Here is a 27,805-nt window from a genome sequence, read left to right as displayed (position 1 = left end):
TTTTTCATCTGGAGAAAACACTATAATTTTAGGCAACGTATCAATCTTAAGAAAATTTCTCAACCTCGTGTAGGGTTACCAGACGTCCGGCAAAAGGAGGACATGTCCTCCTTTTTATGTATTTTTTGCGTCCGGCCGGATTTTCCTTAATGCTCCAAAATTTCCGGCTTTTTTATAAAGTGAGATAATTCCTGCAGTTACACTCTGGGCAAAGCGCGCGCTGTCCGCAGAGTCATCCCACTAGTAAGTAGTTCTATGACGGCTTGACAGGTAGCAGCACATGCAGAAGCACGTGTTTTTAATATGCGTAGTTTGTTTGATTCTTTATACTGAAACTGTATTAAATGCCAAAACATTGTAAAATATCGTACTCCATTGTAATTAATTCATGGCTTTTTTAAAAAATATATATATATTGTCCTCCTTTTTAGTGAAATGTCCTCCTTTTGTGAGATGAATGTCGTCCTTTTTTATTATCAGTGTCTGGTAACCCTAACCTCGTGTCCAATCCAAACAAAATATTATTTTCAGCGGGAGAGCAAACAAAAGACAATCGAAATGAAATAGGGCACTTTTTCACACACACCAAGTACTTGATCTAAGAAAATTTTTGTGCCATGTTGCCAGATCTTCACTGAAAGTGGATGGGAACAAGCTTTCAGCTGGCAGTCATTCGAAAGGCGTTTTATAAGTATGAGAGGTGGAGAGTCTGCCAGATGAATGAGAGTTGGATGCGCTTTCGAAGGTCAACTCTGAATTCGGGCCCTAGTGTTCCCATCAGTAGCAGTGGCCAAATAACCAGGAATAGGGAATTCTTTAACTAGCTGTGAATTTTTTTTGGTGCTGGGAAATCCATAACTAGGGAATTTTTGACAGCCACTGGGAATTTACTGTTTGTCTGGCAAGTTGAAAAGAGTTAGGTTGAAAAAAAAATCACACTGGTGCCTACAAACTGCATCACTTATACCAGTTTTGAACACTGCACTGGCAAACCTCAGCAGCGGATGTGATGTGATATATTAATTGCCATGGAATTTTCCATTGAGGAGTGGAAGGGTAGAGGTACTCGAATTTCGTTAATGACGAAATCACGAAATTTTACTAACGATCTTGGAACGACATTCTAAGCACTTACAAATGTGTTCCCAAATGCCTATTTTCATTTTACAGCATTTTGTTTTCACTAAATAACTGGTGATGCCGCGAAATTCATTACTATTCGCGATATTCTTGTTTCACGAAATATCCGCGAAATGTCAGAATTTTAACGCGATATGAATGGGGGCGCGGAAAAGTACCATACTGGAAAAGTACCATACTAGTATGGTACTTTTCCGTATGGCACAATTCCGCCTCTCTTCTTCGAAAAAGTCGGAAAAGTTCTATACTGGAAAAGTACCATACTTGAAAAAGGACGAGGCGGAATTGTGCCATATTTTTTTACACACCCCATGGAATGACTGCAATGCCTCTGTTCTCAGAATAGTGTGGAGAATTTGCCTCTAGACAGCGCTGTCAACTCCAACAGTGTCTTCGGTTAACTCAAATGACGCCAGATAGCAGCACGTCCTTTTTAAAGTATGGCACTTTTCCGTCTGTTTCGAAAAGGCGAGGCGGAATTGTGTCATACGGAAAACTACCATATTTTACTACCAGATTCAATAACATTCGGGCCAGCAATAGATTGGCTATGATTTTTCATTTTTATTTTTAAGGTTTTAAAAAATATATAGGCCTACAAACATTTACTAGGTATAATCTATAATACATCATCACTACAGAATTCATACTAAAATTTAAATTTAATATATATTGCATAAACTAAGAGAAAATGAATGAAATATCTACACCAGAATTTTTTTATTTATTATACCTCTTCGGATATTATCTTATGACAATGAAAAATTCACTGAGGTGCAATTCATGTAAATAAATATCCACTTGTCAGATATTTTTATTTTATATAATTGTACTGAAAATTCGCGTAAAACATTATGTTAGCTTTTATACTATATGTATCCATGGACTAGAAATTCTGTGATTATTCATAACCAGTATGTGTCAATCTTTAAAATTTGAGTAACTTCTATGATTGACTAACGTTTTGAAAAATTTAGCTGGGAATATTGAATTAGCATATTCAAAAAAAAAGACTGACAGCAAAACATGTATTTTTTGACTTGGTCTGCAAAATCACTTAATATTTCAATATTATGTCAGATTTGTCTCTTAGAAATATATGTCAAGCTTCTAAAAATGTGCATGTCATCCCTGAAGACGTATTTTACCATAATTTATAATATTTGAGAAATAATGCAACTGCTGTATGTCCAGCAAGCTTCAGTTATGCTTTGTAGCATCCTCTTGCAATTGCACTGGTGAACGATACTATTAAAATTATTTTTATTGTTATTAGGTTGGTTGACTTTTTGTTCACATACATTAAAACTGAACCTGAGAAATAAATCAAACATTCATAACTCTTCTGTGGTAGTCAACTTAAAGTATAGTGGCTACTCTAGAAATTTAGAATTTTGTGATACCAATCCAAACGTGTTAAAAGATATGTAACTATTAAAGAAATATATTCATGTCAAACTTACAGTGCTCAAACGACATAGATTTAAGTATATTACTACTTTTTTTAACAAAGAAATTTTTTTTTATGAGGTGTTCATTAACATTAAATGAGAACTTTGATATGTACGTGGTATACTGTCTTGATTGGAACAACTTTACTTTAAAAAAAATATTAAGTCACATTAAGTTGTAACACCAGTTTATGATAATTATAAGGCAAAATTATACTTTTAGTTAAACATAATATGTTTAAGTTCTTATGAATATTTCTACATCTAACTTAAAAAGAGGAAATATTCTGGATATATACTATCGGTTAAATTAAATTAAATAGTATTAAAATAATGAAGGCCGGGCATCAGCAAAACTCATTGTGGTGGTGGGATAGTAATTTAAATGTAATACATTTACTCAAGCGATTTACATAATTTTTGTGATAAAATTGTGAAACAAAAACTATATTAAGTACGTAAAAATAGTCTTCTGGTATTTTTCACGGTACACGGCTGAAAACGGCCCCAACACGACCAAAACAGAACCACACCAGATTTCAGACCAAGAAAACTGACTGTGAATCCCGACAACCCATCAGATACATAAAGAAGGTTAAATAAAGTAGTAATATATATTTTGTTTTGTAAAATGATCCGCTGAGTTTCACTTTATCGTAATTTTTATGTAACTTAGTTTATTAACCAAAAACAAAACTTAATTGAACTGATACCTCAAGGATGACAATAGGTCCTGTCATTTTAAACATAATTTAAATCGTGCAATACATATTTAATTTATTTTTTATGGGTTGTCGGGGACATGATTTTCGGTCACGTGACTAAGATCAATATAATGGATTGAATTTCAACTAGTGACCTGGAGTTAACATTTGAAATAAAATCGCAAGCATTTGATTGCTGCTTAATTCTATAGCTTCTTCAAATAACAGCCATAATTTACCCATGTCTTTCGAGTATTCAAACTATGTGATAAGCATTTCATTACTTAAGACCATACAACGATTCATAGTAGCATTTTTTATATTGAAATTCACAGATTTATTTGAAAGTAATTGTTATCGTTTAACAGTTAATCAAATTTAAAGCAATAACAATAAAATTTAATTCTATGTAGCAAGAAAATGATTTTTACAATTAATTATTGAACGAATTAACACCTTCTTTATTTGACTTGTTTGAAAATGTATTTTTAATACATAAACAAATATTATTCAATGTTTTAAACTAAAACTGTCAATATGATACGTGCTGATATCAGGTTATGTACGAGAAGGACACAGTTTTGCCATAAAAGAAACAAATAATCTTACTACTCATTCACCATCTCTTATCTCAAACAAATAACAGATATCTGTATCCTTTTTTTTTGTAAAGACAATATCAACATTAATCTTTAAAAAGTATGTTCAAAAAATATAAGAACTTAAATTTAAAAGCTGCAATAGCTGATTTCCATGTCTTGGAAATTTCTGGAATTTGTGGTGCCAGTACAAACTTATTGCTTACTGGCTGACGTAATATAGGTATTTAGTAAGTAACAACAAAATATTTCGGAGGAAAAAATCTAAAACAAACACCAAACGACCCATAAACTATACCTTTGTAGGTATGCTCGCATCCACGATTATTGTTTCGAGTTTCAATATATAAAACTCTTTAAGACCTTTGGATTTTTATTTGTATGTATCAATAAGCGTTACAAGAGTTCTGAAAGTATTTAAAATTCTTTCAGAAAATGAATATTAATTAAATTTATTTCATAAAGACTTTATTTAATAATATAAAATTAATATTTACTCAGAATTTAACTCATGCCATTGGTAGGCTATGCTATATTTTATTTATTTAGTACAAAGTTATGTTTACGGTGACCACATAAATAAGAACAATGATCCACAATACATTATCTAACTATTTTTCATAAAATACAATCATTATCAAATTTTGAGTATCAACATTAGCACTCTAAAACTTATATAACAATTATTTAATTCTTATATTAAATATTATTATATTAAAATAATTTAACTTTTATAACATCTTTCCTGAAGCATGTTTGCAAAAATATTTTGATTATGAAATACATTAATTAATATTGGTTTATAATTTTTCATTAAAATAAATAACAGAATTTTGAAAAGTAAGTGTAAATTATAGCAGATCCCTCGCGGGTTAATGCAAGTTTTCGATGCACAATATTGTATTGCCAAATACATAGGCCTATTCTAACAATCTGTCATCCCATATAGAAAAATTGGATAGTGCATTTTGTTAAAGCATACAGCAATCGCTGCTTGAGTTGTAAGATTGGCCTAATAAATTGTTTGATTACAGTGAGTTATTTAAAATGGATTTTTTTTGGGAGTAGTAATATTTTAAGAAGGTAGTATGTCTTAGGAGGTATTGTATTTAAGGAAAACTGAAACATGGCTTTTGTTAACTTTAGTTATTATGGTTTATTGTATTTAAAAAAAAGTTAATAGTTGAAATCAATTGAAAATATTGTAAACTTAAATCTAATCTATCGCTGGCCCGAATGTTATTGAATCTGGTAGTAAAATATGGTAGTTTTCCGTATGGCACAATTCCGCCTCGCCTCTTCGAAACAGACGGAAAAGTACCATACTTAAAAAAGGACACGTGCTGCTATCTGGCATAATTTGAGTTAACCTAAGAAACTGTTGGAGTTGACAGCGCTGTCTACAGACGAATTCTCCACAGTATTCTGAGAAAAGAGGCGTTGTAGTCATTCCATGGAGTGAGTAAAAAAATATGGCACAAGTCCGCCTCGTCCTTTTTCAAGTATGGTACTTTTCCAGTATGGTACTTTTCCGCCTTTTTTCGAAGAAGAGAGGCGGAATTGTGCCATACGGAAAAGTACCATACCAGTATGGTACTTTTCCAGTATGGTACTTTTCCATCGCCCCATATGAATATTAAGTTTCACAATAATACTTTTGCCGAAAAACGTATTCGTTTAGTAAACCAAAACATGGTAAGCCATCTTTATTATGAGATGCGCCATAGATAAGTTGAATCAAAATAAATACCAAACACTCGGCCTGAAAGCGGCAACCATTTATCAGCATTCCTAGCGGGATGTGGATGAAGTTAGCCGTTTGGCCATATTCGTTTCCGTTGCAGAGATACTTATCTCTTTTCCATTGTTATATTGCTTGTGAATAATAACAGAGAGGTTATGGGATTTTAACGTCACAATACACCAGTCATGTGAAATGACCAAATGAGGTTTGAAAAGATCCTACGTTCCATGTAGTAAATAGTTAAATATGAACGAAAATAGGTAGTTGTGGTTTGTTTTGTTTGAAGTTTACTTGATACTTCACAATGCCCATGGTCGTATCAGTGTTTTAACGAGCTAAAGAATACGAGCATGAAGGATTCATTGTTTTTTATTAAGAAAAATGGATAATGATGTGTAAATTTTGCAATACGGTAGTAGATTGGAAAAGGAAAGATTCTTGTGAAAAACACTGCAAACAGCGAGCATCTCATTTAGAGAAGAAAAAAAAGTCAAACATCACCATCAGGTTGTGGAGTCAAACGGCAAGTGACACTCGAGGATAATATTGTTCTCCATAAGTGAGCAAAGGAAATTAGTCAAATTTTCAAGTGATACAGTCTGTGCATTTGTTTCTGCAAATATTCCCTTAGAGAAGCTAGATCACCCAGCTATGAGGGAATGGTTAAATGAATACATGAAAGGTAAGTCAAGGAAATGTGTTACGGTTCTAACGTCCTAATAAACACAATTTGATGGGAAAGAGGCCGGAAAATGTGTGTATAATCTACTAAACACTTCCACTTCTGTAAGGCTTACGCAGGAATCTAGTGATTGCTGTATCAAGTATAGCTTTGTGTATCATGATATTAAATAATTAGTAGAACAAATGCACTCATTTTAAAAAACTTTTACTGAAATATACCACCGAAATACTTTTTTTTACCACAATATAGCACCGAAATCCTATAGTTTATTTACTGAAATCAGGCAGTTTTATTTAACATTTTGCATGGGCTCTATGGAAGGGGAAGCCAGTTGCTTAAGTTCTTTATTCTCTCATGTTTCTTTATACTTTTACTTTTTAAGATTTTCACAGGCAGTAATAATAAATGGAAGAAAGAACTAATACAGTAATTTGACATGTAAAGGACAGCAAGATATTTTCAGAATAAAGAACATTAATATTAAGTTCCAACATTTCCCCTATAAGAAAAATGTATTTAGGTATTTCCTGTGTGTAACAATTCATAAATGGTGCATTTCTTACTGATAGTGTCTGCGAAGTTTAACATGGCAAAACAGTTTACCGTACATACATTTTTGTTTACAATCATTGATATATAATGTATGTAGATTGTTCAAATAGGATTGTATGCAAAAACAAAATGGTAAGTGTGCCAGAGCACTAGTGCTACGTGTTAATGCTGGCTAACACTGTATTCAATATATGTATTGAAGGTATGTAACATTTTCAGTTATGTATCTGGTGGAACCGTCCACTTTGAACACACAACTGCGAGTATATATATTTTTGGTATATCAGAATTTCCTAACAAGCACTGGTTGTTGGCTGTGAGGTGATATAGTAAGAAGCAAACACTGTATTTTAACCGAGTAAATTCATGCATGTGATCAAAAACCAACCTTTTACATTTAAAAAAAAAAAAAAAGAAAAAAAAAAGTGTATTAACCTTCAGAAGCACAATAAAAATCATACACTCCACTTGTTTTTACCAGGGCAAATAACAAAGTCTCTGTAAATATTCAAATAATGAAAGTTTATTATTCGTATTCAATTTCAAATACTAACACTTTGAAAAAACAATATTCAGTCATTTACAAATGCGGCTGTGTGTATCTTGAAAGTCTGGAAAAATTTTTAGGATCACATGATTTTCTCGTTGGGTGAGGACAAAATTTCCACAGGTTTTATTTAATGTTTTAGGAATTTTTCATGCTGTGTTTTTTTTTATTTGCTACATCTGGCCCCACAAATTTGAAAAGACTAAAATAATAAAGGAAATATAACACAGTAAATTGGAACTATTATTAACACCCATGTTATCAGATAAAGTATTTTAAAGAGGGCCAAGCGACAGCATACTGATAAGAATAAATACGTGTCCTGTCACTAAAAATTAAAACACTGCGGGGTGTTAACAGGTGCAGTCTTCCCCCCCCCCCCCCCCCCCCCCCCCCCGACACACACACACACATATTTTAAAATAAATAATTTATTTTCACATAGTGAATAATTCAAAGGTTTATTTTCTTTTAAGCCCGCCCTCTTCACACATACTGCAATTACCTTTCATATTTGCTTTGCATTGTTAATTAAAGTTTTTTTGGAAATCCTATTTTGATTACCATGAAAAATAATTATATTTTTCTTTCAAAATTTGAATATGTCAACAAAATTTGAATATGTCAACAAAATTATCTAAAGTAATTTTAGCTAACTTAACCGACCTTTCACTTCAGTATTATTTATGTAATTTCACAGAAGCTACTACACTACACATTTATTTTTTCTTTCAGTATGTATTTGTTATGATGATATTCTAATTCTTACTATTTGGATTTGATATTCGTATTCAATTCAAACTAAAACAGAGATATTCGCACAGGCCTACAAATAACCAGTTGTTAACCATGTCTTGAAATGTATGGAAGTAGAAAAAATTTGCATGGTCAACTGAAAAAAACAAGCTATTTTTGATATAATCAACTGGAAAATTAACAGTTATTTACATATTTGTACAGTAAGTCCTCTATTTACGTCGTACCGATTTACGTCGTTTCGGATTAACGTCGCTAATGTTTGAGTACTCATGTTTCAATTTAAGTTGTCGCCGATTCACAATAACGTCGTTTACAATGACCGTAAATCTTTATTTTAACCAAAACACCGTATATAATTCGTTTATAATTCTTTGTTTCCTTCGGTAGTTAATTTATGCTATGTAGCGTAAGCTACACGTTCACCGCCTTATCTTATCATACATCATGAGGGACGCTTCCTGCTCTCCGCTGCTCTCCGCGCGGTGATGCAATACTACCAGCCCGCCCGTTCGGCCACCCACGTATCTCGCACGTAGAAGTGTTATCTACTTCCCGCAACGACACAGCATTTTCTCCTACCCCTTTTCGTCCAACTCCTTGGCACTTCAGTAGAGGTGTAAAAGTAACTAAAAAAAGTGTACCCGTATGTATTCGTTACTATAACAATTAGTACTCGTTACTTTCGTATCGTTACTCGTTACTTCTGATACCGCATAACATGCTATGTTATGTAACAGCAACGAATCGAGTCGTATTTCGTACGCGTACAGTATGACGTCGCGTAAATAATAATAAATCGAATATAAACAATTAAAAGTATTTGATAATTAACAGCTTTTGTTAACCAAGAAACAATAAAATCTCATTAGAGCAGCTTTATTATAATATCTCTTTTAAGATAAGAACAAAAAACGTGAAAATAAACGATAATAAAAAACAAAAATATACATATTTATAATTTGTAAAAAATACTTTCTTACGTTGTTTCTGTTCCAATCTCAAACTTTGTCTACACACACAATACCTTTAATAAACAGTAAAAAACTTGGACGACGAATTTCCAAATTATACTTTTCTTAATAAACAAACATCGTTCTTTGTAACGAATTAGCACGCGCATGCGTAAAACATACGAAAAATGCGAGTAACGAAATGCATTCGTGTGTAACGTTTCGTTACTCGTTACTAGATGCCGCACCCGTTACTCAGTAACGAATACATACGGTTTGCTACAGCTCTACACTTCAGTCGCTATGATATCATTGAGTTGGCCGGAGTTTTAAACGTGCCGTTGTTAACTTTATCGTGATTAAATGCGTTTGTAGTAGGCCTACAGTATCAGCTCACTGCAATTTATGATTTTTTCTTCATAAGATGTCTTCCAAATGACTATATGTATATGTTTTTATATTTCAATCAATAAAGGTAATAAAGCAGCTGGTTAAATAACCATTCTATAAAGCTGAGAAGTACTAGTTGGACTTGTTTCCCACGCTGTCGGTTGTCATTTGCTGATAAAATTGCCTGTTGTCACGTCTGTATGCCAGCGCTTCCGGCCGACCTTGGGGCCGTGGCCGGCCGGTGGCATGAAACATGGCTCATTTTGCGTCGTTTCTATTTACGTCGCGGTTTTCAGGAACGTAACCCCGACGTAAACCGAGGACTTACTGTACCTATTTATTTCTTCATGCATACCCAACAAGGGACCATCAATAGATAAATCTGACACAGTTCTTACTGAAAACTAATGATTCAATTTATACCATCAGTGTCTCATTCACATTATAAACTAATGTATAATTTTTAATAATATGACATGTAAACAAACTAATGTTTCTAATTCTGATTGATTAGACTTCTACAATATTTTAGTGTCAAGGAAACTATTTTACAAATTTTTTAAACAAAGTTGCAAATCAGCATCAGGCCGGTATCCTTGTTTATTGAAACCACGTTCATCCATGATAGTTGAGTTTTGCATGTGTCTGATCATTTAAAAATTATGCAAGGAGACATGTCAATCGTGAATCAAATAGATTAACCTGACATTCTTATTTTAACATCATTAATAAACATCCTTAATTTTTGTTGAAAATAAAGATCTAAAAGAACGAAAAAGTTTATTTAGTAGACTTAGATCCTGAGCCCAAGGAATTCCGTAACCAAACTTTACACTGTGTGGGACACAATTAAATTCCTGGATTTTATACAGTATGGCTGGTGGTGTCTGAATTGTAAGGAGCCAATTTTGGAGAGAGAGAGAGAGAGAGAGAAAAAAAAAAAAAAAATTATTTTTAACCTGGGATTGAAATCTGTTTTCTTCTGTGCTCCTTGTGTGCGAGTATCAGGAAAGAAATAAATGTCTACGACCACAGACTACAAGAGAGAATGTGTGCACTCTTTTGCTATGGATGAAATGGTGGTTGTAACTTAATAATAAAATGGACATAAATAAAGGTTCCAGATTCGAAAGCATTTGCAGTAGATAAGTTTTTTTTTGTATTGTCAAAACTAAAATACAGTTTTCATGGCCATTGTTAACAACCAAAACAGGTGAATAACAAGGGCTTCAAGTTAAATATAAGCTCATTTTGTCATTTTGCAAATAAAGCTGTATTTTCAACAAAAAAAAAAAGAGATTGTTTCACAGTTAGCAAAATTTTACTGTTTATAATGTTTTAACTGACACTAAAAATGTGTGACTGTAATGTATTTACTAAAGTAAGGTTATAATAAAATCAAAATAACACTGGGCATGATTTCATGGTCTAATCTGACAGACAAAAAAAAAAGGTAACAAAAAATTGAGGTATAAATGAGTTAATTAATACTATTTACATATAGGTTTATAAAGTTTCTTCTACTTTAGTTTAACAATTTCCTGGAATCAGTTTAACAAAATGTAAACATGGTTTAACTTATTTATTTATACCTGCATAACCAAAATACTTAGCTACAGAGTGAAGTCACATATTTTAAAGCAACATAAAACAGCAGAACTACTATTATATCTGAACAATGGGGTCAATGGGGTGAGCATACTCCCAGAACACAGCCTGCCCAATGGTATCTAAATTAATGTTGGTAAAATAGTATTATACACATATTCTACAAACTGAACAGTGTTTAGTGAAACTACACAACAATGAATTTAAGTATATTACACATTAAATTACTGTTTTTATGACATCCATTTTTCATTGCATAATTCCATTTAGAAGATCATAACATTTTCAACTGTACACACCACACCACTCAAACTGAATTGGAATGGCGAGAAAGCAGACACGTATTACACAGTTACCTAATTTATTTGCTTAGTTAATCTGCTAGTGACCAATCTTCCTTATTTTTTTATAACTTGGCAATGTGTACATAAACTAGGTCTGTTGTTTAATCCAGTATGACCATTTACAATCTATACCAAAAATTATTATAACGGCTCTCCTTGCAGTGCTCTTTGGCGAAGGTGGAATAACTTCTTGACCCACCTGTCGAGTTTCAACTGCGGATCCACCATCAACTGCAACAAGAAACACATCTGGGAACTGGGGAAATAAAGAGACGAGTTTTTGACTTTTTCTGTGTGCGCCTGATTGGCCTACAAGCTAAACAACTTAGTCCTGTTAAAAATGTTTTCCGTTTACTTATCCCATAACTGGGATTTGAATCCAGATCCCGTACAGACACCCAACTGTACCATGGTGGCCAGCTTGTGTCAGCTTGAATAAAAAAAACCTTAAAGAATATTGTAAAACAGGGTGAATGGAAACAGTCTGATAAAAAAATCTTTATGAATAAAATAATAAATTTTTTTCCCAGGTTATTTGTTAACATTATTAAGAGTGATTTATATTGAAGGATTGGGTTTTTATGATTCTTTGAACGGACTGTTTCTATTCACCCAGTTTTATGATACTATAATATTAACAGGGAGGTCTGCTTTCTTTGGAAATATAATTAATGTTAAAAAAAAAATATTAAATTACATAATTCTAAAGTACATATGAATGTTAATACTGTGGGGCATTCTTTAATCCGGCATGTTTGGGACCAAAACCGTTGCGGATTATCAATTTTGCAAGAATGATAGAATATCAATACATGTATGTACCGTATTTACTCGCATATAGGTCGCCATCGCAGATAGGTCGCACCCATAATTTGAGGTCTTGAATTTGGTATTTAAGATTCCCCCCATATAGGTCGCACCGGTAATTCATTACCGCGCCGTGCGCGGAGAAAGGTCATTGTACTCGATCAGCTGCTGTTACGGCGCGCCTGCTGGCTCTTTGTTCACTGAGCTGCGCATGCGCAGTATAACTCACTCAACGCTCCGCCCAGACTCGTGACGTTCCTTCAGCAGCCAGCCAATAGATGCGAGCTTAGCGGAAAAAAATATAAGCTCCACCTTCCGTGTACCAGTTTTATCCAGTTCTAATACCAATTTATTGGTATACGCACCAGTTTTCTCGCTGCCGTGACATGTTCAAGTTTACGTCCATCTTGATGTCTTGATACCAATAATTAATTAATTACGATCCCCAGAAATAAATTGTTAGTTTAAAAAATATGCGTCAACTGTACAATACTTCCGAAATTATAAAATACGTATAAAACAGTTACCAAGACTCCGCTCATTTTATCTTGTGAAGTTTGTCTCGTACCAGTATTTCGGCTAAGTTGTGACATAAATACAGTATCAGAAATTAACAATCAGCCACGTTCATACATTCGTGAGTTTACGTTTTTCCCTCGTGCATTTTAGATTGTCTCCTGCTATAATTACTCGGACTTTTACACGCCTAGGCTTAAATTATTACACGTTTAGAAATAAAAGCAACTTTTCATGTTATAAAATATGTATATTTTGCGATTTAAAATGTTCATTGCCGACTATAAACGTTACGTTTTTCACAATGTTTTTAGTGTTTTTAGGCCTACTAACTAATCTTATCTACTCTTAAAGTACCCACGGTATTTTCTGGTTGTTTATGGTTGTTACGTGACGTAAATAGCGGGATGGATTCGATTTTTGAGTCGTAATTTGCTTGAAATTATTGTATTGGACTAAATGGGAACTAAATGGGACCTGAAGAATATAGTGCAAATAACGGGAAAACGCAAATAACGGTAACGTAAATAAGGGGTTTCGTTGTATGTGTACATTGTAAATAAATTTGCTTATACCTATATAGACTTCTTTTTCGCATTTTAAAGCAAAATATTGCAAAAAAAATTTCTCAAAAATTTAAAAAAATTTTTTCTTCACATATAGGTCGCACTTCATTTTTTCCCCATCAAATCTGGTAAAATTGCCGCGACCTATATGCGAGTAAATACGGTAGTTGTTTGACAGATACAGAACCTGGTGTCAATAGAAACACAAGCTTCCCTCAGGCAATGGCGCATTGTAATTGTCAGCAGTTCATCTCAATGTTCATTAGACATTACAGTTTCTTGTGCCTTATGATGTAATACTTCACTATATACCTTGCGGTACTTTTACTTTCCTCAGATACCAATGTGTTTGCCCGACATTTGTTAAAAGAAAAAAATGGTTGTCTGTAGTCGGTTTACGGACGATAGTTTAACGTGACGTCATAACAAAACATTGATGAAATGATTGCATACTTTTATGAATAAAATTGAATAATTTTTATTGAATTATCACTATTTTGTATGGATACAAAGAAGGAGTGAAATTAAATTTACAATTTAATTGATAAATTTTCTTTTATTTGCACTCATCAATTCAAATATGTTTATTACTTTAACAAAGAGATTATTTTAACTATAACTTTTATACATGTTTGCTATTTAACTTCTTCCAATCTGTGTTATTCTGTTAAGGATAGGACGATGATAGGATAAGTAGGAAACTAACGGGAGTGTTTCAAGGATGATGTGAAGGAAAATGGCTTAGCCAACACCAAGATGCAGTCAAAAATAATATATTTGCGCCACGGACTCTGCAGCAATGCTAGGAGGAACGGGTTAGCAAAGAGCATTGAAAATGTTACATTGAAATGCATGAAAACAGAATTACGCCACGGACTCTGTCGCAATGCTAGGAGGTTCAGGTTAGCAAAGAGCAATATAAAATGAGCGTAACGGGACACAGAGTTATGGGACAATGTGCGTAATGGGACAATTTTTCGTGCGTGCAGCTGGCGTTCATCGATTTATTAGACGTCACGTCAAAAAAAAATCAAGCTTGATTAAAGATTCCATAAAGGTTTTACTCAATTATTTTAACATTTAACACATGCAAAGCTGATGTAAATAAAATCCTATAAAATACTAAACCATGTCAAAGCAGCGTTCCTTTACTTACTCAAGGTATGCATATTCGTGTGTGTATAAATAACTTGGTTATAAAGAGTAATATTTGAGATGCTTTCTGCAATGCTTGCTCCCCAACTCCCTTTCTCAGGATGTGGGGTTGAGAAGATGTTAGGGTCTTAGTGGATACCTCGCCACACAGCAGCAAAGTTGCGAGAGGTGCAGATGCAGAGAACACTTTTGCCTGTTTCGAGTTTTGTACAGGTTCTCCGTCAGGACATGCACAAGGTCGCAAGTCTGTACAAGATAAGTCATGATAATGTCCAGTGCAAGGGCCCTTAATTGAGCCCACGGAACAGCTGACTGTGGTCCCCTTGACACTCTGACAACTGCCCCTACAGTGCTAACAGTATTAAGGGAAAACCAAACAGTATGTGGAATATCATGAGATAATCTTGCAGTCTTCTTCCGGTTGCGCTGGTTGCACAACGCAGTTGAAAGACGTCTGCGAACAGACTTAGGGGACAAGTGTCCAGAAACAAATAATGATAGAGAGCAATTAACCTTTCAAGACAGTGCATGTGTAAATGCGTGAGAAGCAGGAGGTACAAAGTGTCCAGATGTCTTCCTCAGTCAATCCCAGGCTCTCGAAACTGGAGGTTACAGGTGTGTAAGAGCAGGCAGTTTCGGCAAGCATTGGGAAAAAAGAGTTGCGGCGATGAGTCCCAAGAGGTGGCGACACAGCGACCGCACCCTCTTTTGTCACATATTTGGCCAGGAGGGGAACCAATGGGGAGCAAGCACGGTGTCGATATGGGCACATGCTGAGAAGGCACAGAAAGAAGGCTCTGCCCCCTGTGAAGAGAGACTGACATATGCCGGCAGTTGCAGTGCGCATCATGTGTCACTTTATGACCTTTCTAAATTACTTTGTGCCTTTTATTTTTAGAATTTAAGCACATACACACTTCATAATGTATGCTGCCATGCCCTGGCTTGCACTATGAAACAGCAACCTCTTCGTACTTAGTGCACAAATATACATAGTAAGGGAACTACACAACCTAAATTCACAAGACACGTCAGAATTCAAGTGGTTCGGAGCTCACTATAATTTTTGAAGTCCCATCGCATTAAAGCTCAGTCTCACGTGCCAAGTTAGTTTTTTTTACCCCCTCGCCATTTTCTTGTCATCAATAACAATTAAGGGATTTTCCTGGAAATTTATAGTGTGATAGATCTCTAGTATTTGTTTTGACTACAACCTTTTTGAATATGAGTTTATGAAAAAGACTTCATTGATTGGAAATTGTGATTCAAATATGTACATATCACTTAAAAATTATTTAAATTACTAAATCTAACTATACCCTTTCTGGTGCAACGTTCATCAGAAGAGTGATTTACAGGGTCTCTTATGATACTCCAAGCCGCAGTTAGAAAAAAAAACTGTTTTTTTTGACCATTGTTCAGAAAGCAAAGAATGTGATGATAAATGGTGGTCTGATCAGTCAGTTGGTGGTCGTCTGGGAGGATGAAAGAGGAGGGGGAGGGGTGCCTTCCCCAGATGCCTCAGTGAAGGGAAGCAGAAAAAACCCAGTGACAAACTCCATTTGCACCATATCCTTCATCCTGCATCTCTCATCTGCCACTCTGCCACCCCTGTGCAGCAGTTCGGGGAAAGCCCCAGACTAAAGGGGCATAAGTGATGCAGTTTACAGGCATAGCCTGTAATTTTTCAATTAAGCTGTTCCCAATGGCACTATATAAGTTTGTGATTATAATGCAACCTCAACTTTTAGTTTCAACAGTTTTGGTAAACAATCATTACCTATAATATTCAGGTAAAAACAGTATTAATTTTTTTTGAGATGCAAAAGTTCACACAAGTAAAAATAATTATTAATTAACTTTGCGTAACTTTTTACTGCTATCAGATGTAAGTATTTGGTAAATATTTGTTGAGAAAACTTGAGTTTAAATATAAAGTGCAAGTGAGCCATAAATACAAATTTACAGGAAGAGCCCTCACATAAAGGAAATGAAAGGAAATGAAATAATTAATGTGGCTTGTGGACAGAGTTTTAAGAATCGATGCATAAACAAAATAAATAAAGCAACAGAACTCAGCCTTTTGTGTCATGTACGTAAAATACAGGCATTCACCATTTCAAAAATTTTGGTAAATGGTCCATCATACCTGGAGTGAAACATAAAAAATGCAAAGGAAAACAAGTGCCGACTCACGCTGGCGTGGAATATGCTTCCAGAAGTGTCCATGGCCAAAGCAGAGAATTTAGCCTCGGTGAGACTCGCAGGGTCCACCGCCACGCTCGTGGCGGCCGCTGGCAAGCCGGCGGCCGTCTTGGGCTTTGACCTGGAGGACGTGAACTGCTTCGGCACAAACTCCTTCAGGTCGTTGATCTCATCTATGGTGTTGCTTCTCTGCGCGACTTCAGCGACCAGATCTACAAACAAGATACCCACATTTCCTGTTGTTTTTTTTCTGCAATGAGGGGCTTGATTACCTGCAATGATCACTAGCTGTCCACGACTTCGTTTGCATGTAATTTTGTAATAAAGTTGAAAATTTTTAGAATGATGTGTACAAAAACAAAGTTGTGCATCCTGCAGGAATGATGTAATTTATCATTTTATAGGTAAAAAATTTTCATAAATGTTACTTCACAATATATATATTATTTGCATGCTGAATTTCATCAATATCTAGTAAATAGTTTTTTGCATAAGCCTGTAAAAAGTGAAAAAAAAAAAAAAAAAAAAAAATAAATGTTGTTTTGGCCTCTGTGCAACTTCTCATTTTCAAATATAACACTATTTTAAAATATACATTCTATGTATGGACTTGAATATAATATAGTGTCATTATGTGTGGAGACATGCTATTTTTTTTCTAAGCACATACATATTTTATAACCACCATATACGGCTGTCCTGAAACACTAATTAAAGATAGTTTTTGATGTTTTGCACAAAAACCTATTCAAACATGATCTTCAAGGGTAAAAATAAAACCCTTACAAATTGAGCTAGGGTATACGTGGTTTAAATCACTCTCTGGAATATTTCGGGTGAGAGTTTCTGAACAGCCTGTACAGTTAAAGTACAGTCAAAACCAAATGTCCTGGTGGCCGGCTTCCCTAGTTACCCTCTCAATGGTCCTTGGAATAGGACAGTGCACTGGCCCTAATGCTTATCATAGCCCTGCTGGTATGAAAAACGACTGCAGGTCGCCAAGAAATTTAACTGCAGTGATACAAGCACCATACCACAACTCTTCTCCTGCCAAGACATTTGGTACAGATTTTTACTAGAATTTATTAGTATCCCTACTACTGATTGGTTTTTGGGTTCAATATTAACTTTTTTTTTGAGGTATTTATTTTAAGAGTTACTGATCTAGAAAAAAAAATAATTTGAAAATAGTAAATGAAACTTAAATGTTGTTATTTATTTCCATAGAGCTTTACTTACTTTCTCCTACATGTAAGAAATATTTCAACCATGTTTCTTACTAATTTACTACTAAATCAAAATTTTATCCTACATCAAAAAAAAAAAAATATTTTTATAAGAGTTATTAAGTTAGTGTGTGACAAAACTGGTGAGGATTAAATTTAGAGAAGTATAAAAAGAATTTACAAACATAATTACCCCACAAAGAAATATAAATTGAAATTTGGGTTGAATTGATATATTTTTTAACAGTTACCTATGCAAGCAATTCCAACTCAACTTGATTTTAATGCAAAAATATTTGTCCTCTCTTTGGGGAGTATCACCGATTCATCCTCCCCTTCCGACGATCAAAACATAAAACTAAATACAGTACGCACTAAACAGTCACCTCTGTTTTCGTCAGCGTTCAGCAGCCCTTGCTGTCGCAGCTGGCTGTCAGCGGACTGCGCTGCCTTGATGGCCCGCTGTAGCTTGGTACGCAACTCTTCCACCGTGCGCTCTTTCCCGCCCAGTTCCGGAGAGTTCCCGGGCTCGGGCGCCGGGGACGGAGACGGAGACTCGGAACACGAGTCGCCGTTGGACGACGAGGACGAGGACGAACGCTGCGGCCTCTCCTGGGACCTCCTCCTGGTCTGTTTCTTGTGCTTGCGGTCCTTGCCCCTGCCCTGCGACGACGAACGGGACCTGCCTTTGCAGCGGCCCCTGACGGGCGACTTTGACGATCTGCGACTGCGAGTCCTGCTGCCGGACCGCGATCTCAGGCTGCTGTGAGACCGTTCATCTTGTATGCGTACTCGATGGCTTCTGTTGGGCACAAACTGAAGGTTTTAAAAAATACAAAATACTGCTCACATTTTGATACATTGAAGTTAACACCTTGTCAACATCCAAGTCATCAGAGATGACACGAGGCAATGAGATACTAATGGAGCATTGATGACCAAAAAGTTTCCAATTTGCAAAAAAGTCAAGTTCGACCCTTCCAGAAAAGCCTCGGCGAGAGAAGAGTTTTCAGACTTCTAAAGCACAGTAGAGCCAGTCTAAAAATTAGAAAAGGAAATCTTTATAGAACTTTAAACATAACAAGAACAACAACAATAATCATAATAATTAGTGTACAATAAACCAATGTTAGAAAATGCTGAACTAGATTAAAGTACATAAATTGTATCTATAATCCCTCACATGATTACAGAATGTATATTCAAACTAAATAAAATTGAGACATTAGAGTAAACCAATAACCTTTTAAATGGCCACACAAATGAGAATCAAAGTAAAAATTTGTCACACTGTAGTTTATAAAAATTTCACTAAGTTCCACTTTCAAAACAGATGTTTAAAGGTGTGTGTGAGAAAAAGGATCACCTTCGCGAAGTGTACCGATCCCTGCTACGAGAACGATGATTTTTGCCACGTTTGTGCTTGTGATACTTCTTCTTGTATGAATAATTACTGTCACTGTCTGAATCACATTCTGACGAACTTCTTGACCTGACAAAAAAAAAAATATGTATATCAAAATTTTGTTATTGTTAAAGTGCAATGAGGGGAAAGGGGAGAAAGGAAAAGAACCAATGCAACAAGGTACATATAATTTTAGCCTTAATTTAAAACAATCCCTGCAGCCGGAAATGACCCTACCCTCAAGGCCATTCCACTCCCACCCGGTCCTCAGCCCGCTCTGTGCAGTGTGGAGTCTCCCAGCTTTCCCCAGACTACCTCCCCTTCATGCCCCTAAACAGCAACACCAGCCTCCCGTCCTGTATCCCCTCTACCCCAGATCTCTGAGCATCATGGATGGTCCATGCATCTCTCCCTTTCCTCTTTCCCTGCTCTTCCACACACCCACGGCCCATCTCACAGCCCTTCGTTGTCACCTTTATTAACTCGCGTACCTCCATTAAGTTCTGACAGAAAGCAAAAATGATATGTATTTCATATTATGACTCTCAGGCAAAAATTATAATAGCTCTTACTTCCCAACACCTCCTATTAGGAGTGCATGCAGAATTCCAATTTGTACAAAAAAAAAAGGGAGGGGGGGGGGGGGGTAGTTCACAAATCTGCTGGTTGGGAAGTAAGATGAACTGCCTCACTGAACCAAAGCTAAAATTATAGATTTGCATCTATCTTTTGGTGATATAACATTTATGCACTTCACTTTGGAAACATGTAATCCAAACACAACAAAGGGTGGAAAAATTATATATACAGTACATATATAGTTACACACACACAATGTGCCAGACCTCAATGTCAAGCTGAGAACAGTTCACAGGCCAATAATTAATTTCTGTTCTGAATCAAAAATAAAAATTAAAAAAAGACATAAATTTTGAGTTATAGGCATTTTCCCCCAAAGATTTTTTATATCCTCCTTGCACACAATTAATTGATACTGTGACTAAATTTTTTTGCAGTGCAATCATGAATAACCATATAATTAATAATTCAAAATAAAATTTAAAAAATACTATAATTATGGGAAAAAAATATTCTTTGTGCGACTTCTGTGGCAAATATTTCAAATCTAGTAACTATTCATACTGTAAAAATTCTTATTATGCTAACTTAGCATAGTACCTAGTTGCATTTTTACATACAATAAGAAAATAAAGAAAGGAATTGAATGTGTTTGTGATGCACAGCTGTTTAATTACCAAAATATATTTAATTTTGAAAATATGTAAAAAAAAAACTTTGAGGAACCTTGTTCCTGGGAGTAACAAACAGTTCTGTGTACTATATCCCATTGTATTTTAATGTTTCAAATTTAAATAAAGTAATTCTGTTGAATGTGTTTGAGATTTAAAACTGTGCAGTTATCAAAATATTGTTAGACATTCATTATAAAGCTTTGATATAAACTGGGTATTTGTTAAGCGACTTTGTCCTCAGGAGCAACAGTTCCGTGTAACACAATTTTATTAAAAAAAAATTATATATATATATATATATATATATATATATATATATATCTATAAATAAAAAGCAAGTAGTTAAATGTGTTTACGAAGCAAAACTTTAGCATAACAAAATATTTTGAGTTAAAAAAGACAAATGATAAAACTTTGATATAAACTGGATATGCAATAAAGAACAATTAGGGCCTACCAAAATCTTTCCCCCAAAAGTATAGAATATTATCAGTAGCAGGGTTATTCATGAGTCAAAATTTGTAGTTGCAGTATTTAATTATTTGGCGCATGCTGAGGATTTTAATAAAACTTAGGAAAAAAGTATATAACTCAAAAAATGCCTATAACTAAACATTACAAGTTTTTAGTTTCTGTTTTTTAAATTTAGATTTGTAATTATTTGGCATAATTGAGATAACTCAAAAAGTACCGAAAAATTTTCCATTATGGATTTTTGATCCAGAAACATAATAATTAATTGGCCTATCAACTTTTCTCGGCTTGAAGTTAAGTATGTTCCCTCCCGCTAGTAGCCGGTGTTCCCTCCCGCTGGTAGCCGGAACCATGTGCTATCAGGGGCAAGTCCACTCACTCTGACCACAACTACCACTGCACAAAATAATGGTTTCAAGGAGAAAGTGGGAGCTTCTGGATCTACCACTAAATGATATCTCACGTTGAGTTTTGTAAGTCTATAATTATACTGAAGAAGTATATATTAGAAGGGTATTGCAACAAAAACTACTTTTAATTTTAAATTATTAAAGTTAAATTTCTGACACCATTGATGTTAAACTATAAAATAGTAGAATGTTAAAATATCACATCTGCAATATATGTGTGTACTATTGGAAAGAAATAAACCAAATATTGTGAGAAGAAAAGTCTTGGCTCTCAGAACACATTCTGTGCATTTTAAAACAACTATGCTTTAATTTGCACTGCACAACAAAATATTCCTGTTATACCTTAAGGAAAGGTAATTCACACAAGGAAATCTACTACCTACTTGTGTAGTAATGGTACTACATTAGTATTTCCTTACCTTTCTCGCACTCTGCCACTACTCTTTTTCTTCTTATGTCTTTCGCTCCATCGACTTGAGTCAGAATCACTTGAGTACTTACTCATTTATTCTGGAAACTTACCCAAAATTTAACAACATTAGGAAAATCTATGCAACATATTATGTTTTCCACTGTTCATTTTAAACCATTTATTTTAGTAAAGTTTCTCTTGATAGTGTAAATAACAAATGCCACAATTCTGCGGGAGCTGATATATTGTTTTTGGTATCAAGAATGAAAAAGGTTAACCATTTATAGTGTAGTATATATGAACTAGAAAAACAATTATTGAGTGTTCAACAGACAAGTAGACCTAAGTAACAATTATCTATGTTTAAAATTAAAATTAGTTATTAGTGAATACATAATGCAACCCAGCTACCAGCACATCGCAACACTGGTGAAACAATAAATTTGTATTGAACATGTAACCATAATTATGATGAAGAAGAGAGTGCATGCATCCCTTATACTAACAAAGAAGGTACGAATGTTAAAAGGTTACCCACAATCCCTTGCCGTAGGCCTACAAAAAATTACTTGAATAATATTATACCTAGCCAATGAAATAAAACCCAGGACTCTTGACCAGCCATTAAGGTTTTGCAATAACAATTACACATAGCAATGTAAAATTATAAACTGAACTCTGAGAAAATGTTTTTTGTGTAATATAATACAAAATTAAGAAATCACAACTCAAAACTATCAGAAAACATATCATTCATAACACTGTTCACTATAATACACCTAATGTAACAGGCACAGTGGGTGATAACTTGCATTAGATTAGCTTGTCAAATTTTGTCTCTGAAAATATCAGATGTATGAACTCAACTACATATATTACTCAACATTAAAGAGAAGAATTATCAGCAGCCTCTGAGTTGGTTCATTTACTGTGCAAACTAGTCATTATTTTAACTCTAATGTCTGAAATGTTCTCTTGACCTTGGTCAACACTGTGCATCATCTTATACATACAGCCTGGTTTGCCAATTTACTCCAGGGCCCATTCCTGGTGGGTTACACATACACAGTACGTTACTTAACAACACTGACAGGCAATTCAAATGAAGCATCTGACACTTAGGCGCATGTTTTGCAAAAACTGCTAACTCGATGGTGTTTTGATAAGGCAAATCATTTTTTGTTACTAATTTTGATGTAGGCCTACTTGTTAATAACACTCAACTGAAAAATTATCTGGCTGGCTCATTCTTTTTGTGCTGGCCCCAATTTCACCATGCCTGTGGAACTAGTCGTCGACATACCAGATTCTGTGTGTCTGTCTATACATTCGTAGATGAAACAAACATACTGCAGCTAATGTACCAAAATGTGCTCACAAAATCAGTGAAAATTATCACGCTACTCTATCCTGACCAAACTGCTGAAATCTAACTTTCACTAAGGCTACCTACTAGACAAACACACAGGCCTCCAAATATTCTAACATGCCAAAGTCATTAGTTTTTTTAGTGAAATAATTAAAAATACTGCTTTGACTTGCAAGTAATTTTAAGTTCAAAGCAAATTAGTTTTGAACCAGCAACATATGTCTAATATTTATTTAATTAAAGTTTGGTCAGTTACATCAAGAATTTTAAAATAATATAAAGCATAATGACCCATTTAGGCCTAATTGTGCTTTCAAAAGCATAATCTAATAAGCCATTTTATCCTCAAATTATTATATAATAAGATGAAGAGGGATGGGAAAAGAGTAGGAAGGAGGGGTTGAAAGAAGTTAATGAAAATTTCAGTGGTAGGGGCTTTTAAAAAAATAAAATATGTATTACCTATATCAAAGAATATTGTATTTAGATTTTGCTGATCTCTGTAAATTTTCTCCCAACACCACTTTTTGCATGAGGGCTGATCTCCATCCCCTCTAGCAAAAATCTGTGCCAATATGTTTTAGGCAGTGTTTATTCAAGTAACAGTTGTGTACTTGCGACCTTGTGTGCTTTATTTGCCCTTATGGCAAACGTGATGAATCTAGACAAGCTGAACAGGTTGTTTGCATTAATATCTTTTTTTGAAAAATTTTTCTAAACTGAAATTAGTGATTTTTAAAATTTTATTACTGTCCCATAAATTTACGGCCATTAATTTATTCAACCTTTGTTTCTTAGCTACGCTCAGTAAGTGCATGCATGTGTATAACATGTAATATGGATATTTTTTTAAAAATTTTATTCATTACAGTAAAATATAAAGAAAAAGTTATCCAACTATTTTTTAAATTATTTAAATATTAAAACACATATAAACTTCAAAACATATTTTTAAGATAGTGACATTTCTTTAAATCAAAGTACACGAGAAATACAAAGATTTGTTTATTTGAATACATGCATACTTCAATTCAAGTTCGGACAGCCCTTGTGATGTCAATTCCAAGGACAAGTACACTTAAGTATATACTTCAGGCAAATTCGGGCTGCCTTATAAATCACTTAACAAAAGATGTAACTCAGCAGCTAGATGTGTGTACCCTTCGCCCGCAATGTCTGTGCTCTGGGAAGCAAAATGGCATATTTTTATATTTTTTAATTTTTCAGAAAAAAACTTTAGGTAAATATGTATTGTACGGATTAGCGCCAAAAAAAATCGTACAAATATGAAATAACTTTCATTAAATGCTCTTTTACGTCCTCTTTTCAAAACCGCCTGCGGAGATTAAAAATTCCAATTACTTTTGGAGATATCGCCGTTCTTATTTTGCAATACAAGCCCTATGTAATCATTCAACAGACGCCATTTTATATTTTGCTGTGTGTGCGTGAATGCATAAATAACAGAAATTTTCCATTAGGTAAGGTTAGTTACATGATAAATACTTCAAAATAAACGGAAATTAAAAATAATATCAATTAATTTTACTTGTATAGTAAATCTTCGGTTTTTTTTTGTTTATTGTAAATAAATATGCAACTCATGAAAACTAATGGTCAATTAGGTTATGTTAGCTACATTATAAATACTTGAAAACATTGTGGATGGTTGATTTGGTTAGGATAGCTACATTAAAAATACTGTGAAATCATGTAAACGGTTTCCTAGCGCTGGATAGCTACACATTAAAAAGTTATTGGCTAAGCAACCATAAAATGATTTTACAGTTTTTTTTAATGAAGCTATACTTACCTAATATAACCAACCATCCACAATGTTTTAAAGTATTTTTAATTACTTCTTGCTAATTTTAAGAAAAGAAGGCTTGCCAACGTGAGTATTCGGGTATGTCCAGAAGGACGTGTGAATCGTAGGCTTCCCGCTGAAGGGACGCATCAGTGCACAGCATGGAAATTAAAAAATTCCATATCTCCTAAAGTATTTGGAATTTCTGATCTCCGCCGGGTTTACTGAAAAGAGGAAGTTAAAGAGCACAGAATAAAGGTATTTTCGGATTTTTAAATTTTTTTTTTAAAAAAATCGCCAAAAAATGAATATTAAAAAATTCCATATCTCCAAAAGTAATTGGAATTTTTTATCTCCGCAGGCGGTTCTGAAAAGAGGACATAAGATAGCATATAATTAAAGTTATTTCATTTTTGTACGATTTTTTTTGGCGCTAATCCGTACAATACATATTTACCAAACTTTACATTATTGAATAAACAGTGCTTCTTTTTCAGCAAATGATTATGCAACATTTGCGTAAGATTAGAAAATCTACAAAAATATGAAAACAGTAGGTATGGGTTAAATTAATTATATAGGTAAAGGATTCTGTTCGATATTTGTTCTACCTGGATAGAGCTACAACTTTGTTCGACCATTTTGCTAGCTATTAGTCTATTCATTATACATTAGTGAATGATTTTCATCACATAACCTTTAAATTGAGTTCACACAGAAAAAAAATTCAAAAATTCAAAATACTTATTTAAACCACTTTTATGAAGATATTTTAAAATTTATTTAGTAAATAAACTCACCTAGCACATAAAATATTTAATTGAATCAAATTTTAATAGGACATTAAAAACGTAAATATAAACTTGCGAACACTCTCAAAGAGTAAAGATAACAAAGTTGTCTTCTGCGACTGTCAATGACATTAGTCAACCTTATGTCACTATAACGGTTTAAGTCAGCTGATTTATCGAAAGACCCAACTTAATTTATAAGTATACTTATAGTGCATGTTTTAATACTACTGATGAATTATGAAAACTTTCTTGGTTGAAAACATCAAAACACCAACAAAGAATAATGTTTCTTTAACTGATCTAAGTCCCAACTGAGTGCACAATGACACATACAGTCACAAATATTTCAGACTTACGTCAGCAAATAAGTCTACCAATTATTTGTTGGCAAATCGTGTTTTGTTACCTAAACAGAGGTCTAATAATGCATACCAAGCATGCATACAGGTAATGTATTCGTATTTGAAATAATCATAAAAGAGCTGCCACACACAAGTCTGGAAGTTATGACGCCGCCCGTCGGTGCTGCCTCTGATCGCACAGGCCACTGTGTGTCCTCAACATCCGATTAGGACGAGTGCAACGAACACACCCGTGCGTGCCAAGCGGGGTGAGTTAGGGCAGTGCGCCGAACGGCGTGACACTAGTCACGGCCGACTGTGTTGTGCGACGCGCCTGGCCGGGTGTGGTGCTGCGCCATCAAAACATAGTGCACATGTAATTTTATTTCAGAGAAAAACTTAAACTTTTTAATTCTTTAAAAACACTATTTAATTCATGTTGATCCAGGTGCTTTTGGGTTACAACACTGGCCGTCACCACCTTCCCGCGCTCCGTAACTTTTCGCGGGAAATCGAGCCCTCCCTGGCTGGGTTGGCAGGGAGCTGAGGCAGTGGCAGTCAAGCACTCATCAGGGCCGGCAGCCCTGCGTACGGGAAGCATTCATCTTCGCGCCAAAACCAACATGTAGTGTTCAATAGGTACATTTTATTAATCCATTTTCATCCGTTCTCTGGCCAGCCCAAACCGACCATGCGAGAGTTCGCGAGGTCCTTAATTAATTAACTATGGCTCAGCCATGAGCATTTTTCTCATATTACGTAATTTCTCTTTGTAAGGGTACTCGCCGATGGGCCCGCGCTTCACGCCTTAGTAAATTTGCTAGGAGTTTGAACTTTGCCCACGCGGGGCTGCTTTGTAACTAAACGCATTCACCGACATTTACTAACGACCCAGCCTCGGGTATGTGCAGCGGTCGCGTGTGAGTTTTCCATGACACCGACTCCGCCGCATCCGCGCCCAGCATTCATGCCTGCTACATCACAGCGAGGACAGAACTCTAGTAACTATTTCCAATTCGACCTGAACTCTACATCTTAACAGATTCATTTCGCTCCTCTGAGTGTTTCCCTGGCAGGATTAGTGATACGGTGATAATCCTAGTGTTATATTTGGCCATCAGCTGTGTCTGGTGTCCGTCTGTGCCAAGGGCGTGCTAAGTGTGGAAATGTCCGCCACGTGTACTTTGTAACTTCATGATTCTCTAGGGTAAATTGTAGACATTTTAATTATTTAGTCTTGTATTCATCTGCTCTGCTGTCTGGCGAGCTATTAAGATTACCCCGCTGACACATCACGCGCTGCCACCTTTCATATCACTAGTCTCAGGATGGCCTGTACCACCGTGGTTGGGTATATCGCTGTTTTCCGCATGACATTGATGTCGACCCAAGTGTCTCCCCGGCTCCTTCAGGCCGTTATGCCTCGCTAGCGCCATCTCTTGCATGTGAAGTGCGACGCAAGTGAAGGTGACGTGCGACGTTTTGTTTACGTACAGGATTCGACATAATATTTTATTGTAAATATATTTTTGTTTTATGTTTTTTGTATATATTTTTCTTATATTTGATTTTAATTAATTTTGTATTGA

General features: G+C 34.8%; 1 protein-coding gene across 6 annotated transcripts; it reads right to left on the bottom strand.

The window, feature by feature from the left end:
- Positions 1-10,656: 10,656 nt before the first annotated feature.
- LOC134534333 (arginine/serine-rich coiled-coil protein 2-like) lies at positions 10,657-26,408 on the bottom strand. 6 transcript variants are annotated; one of them, XM_063372770.1, is made up of 6 exons: positions 25,882-26,408; positions 21,913-22,010; positions 19,315-19,440; positions 18,335-18,750; positions 16,714-16,934; positions 10,657-11,704 (listed from the first exon to the last, which is right to left on the bottom strand). In XM_063372770.1, exons 2-6 carry the CDS (start codon positions 21,996-21,998, stop codon positions 11,615-11,617), a joined length of 939 nt encoding a protein of 312 aa, XP_063228840.1. In that variant the 5' UTR covers positions 21,999-22,010; positions 25,882-26,408; the 3' UTR covers positions 10,657-11,614. The 6 variants fall into 6 exon arrangements, with proteins under 6 accessions (XP_063228840.1, XP_063228850.1, XP_063228831.1 ...); XM_063372780.1 differs by having other exon boundaries at positions 26,232-26,396; XM_063372761.1 differs by having other exon boundaries at positions 21,913-22,003; positions 25,882-26,132.
- Between the last annotated feature and the right edge of the window lie 1,397 nt (positions 26,409-27,805).

Source organism: Bacillus rossius, chromosome 1 (assembly GCF_032445375.1).
Source record: "Bacillus rossius redtenbacheri isolate Brsri chromosome 1, Brsri_v3, whole genome shotgun sequence".
In the NCBI taxonomy this organism is placed as follows: Eukaryota; Metazoa; Arthropoda; class Insecta; order Phasmatodea; family Bacillidae; genus Bacillus; species Bacillus rossius.
Note: the sequence above shows the minus strand (reverse complement) of the source record. Positions and strands in the feature narration are given on the sequence as shown.

Excerpts from the sequence above, each read along its gene's own strand:
- LOC134534333 (XM_063372752.1), bottom strand. The coding sequence starts at position 21,998 with ATGAGTAAGTACTCAAGTGATTCTGACTCAAGTCGATGGAGCGAAAGA. Across the intron at positions 19,441-21,912 it reads AGTGGCAGAGTGCGAGAAAG|GTCAAGAAGTTCGTCAGAAT; the intron begins GTAAGGAAATAC and ends TTTTTTTGTCAG. Across the intron at positions 18,751-19,314 it reads GATCGGTACACTTCGCGAAG|AAGCCATCGAGTACGCATAC; the intron begins GTGATCCTTTTT and ends TGTGCCCAACAG.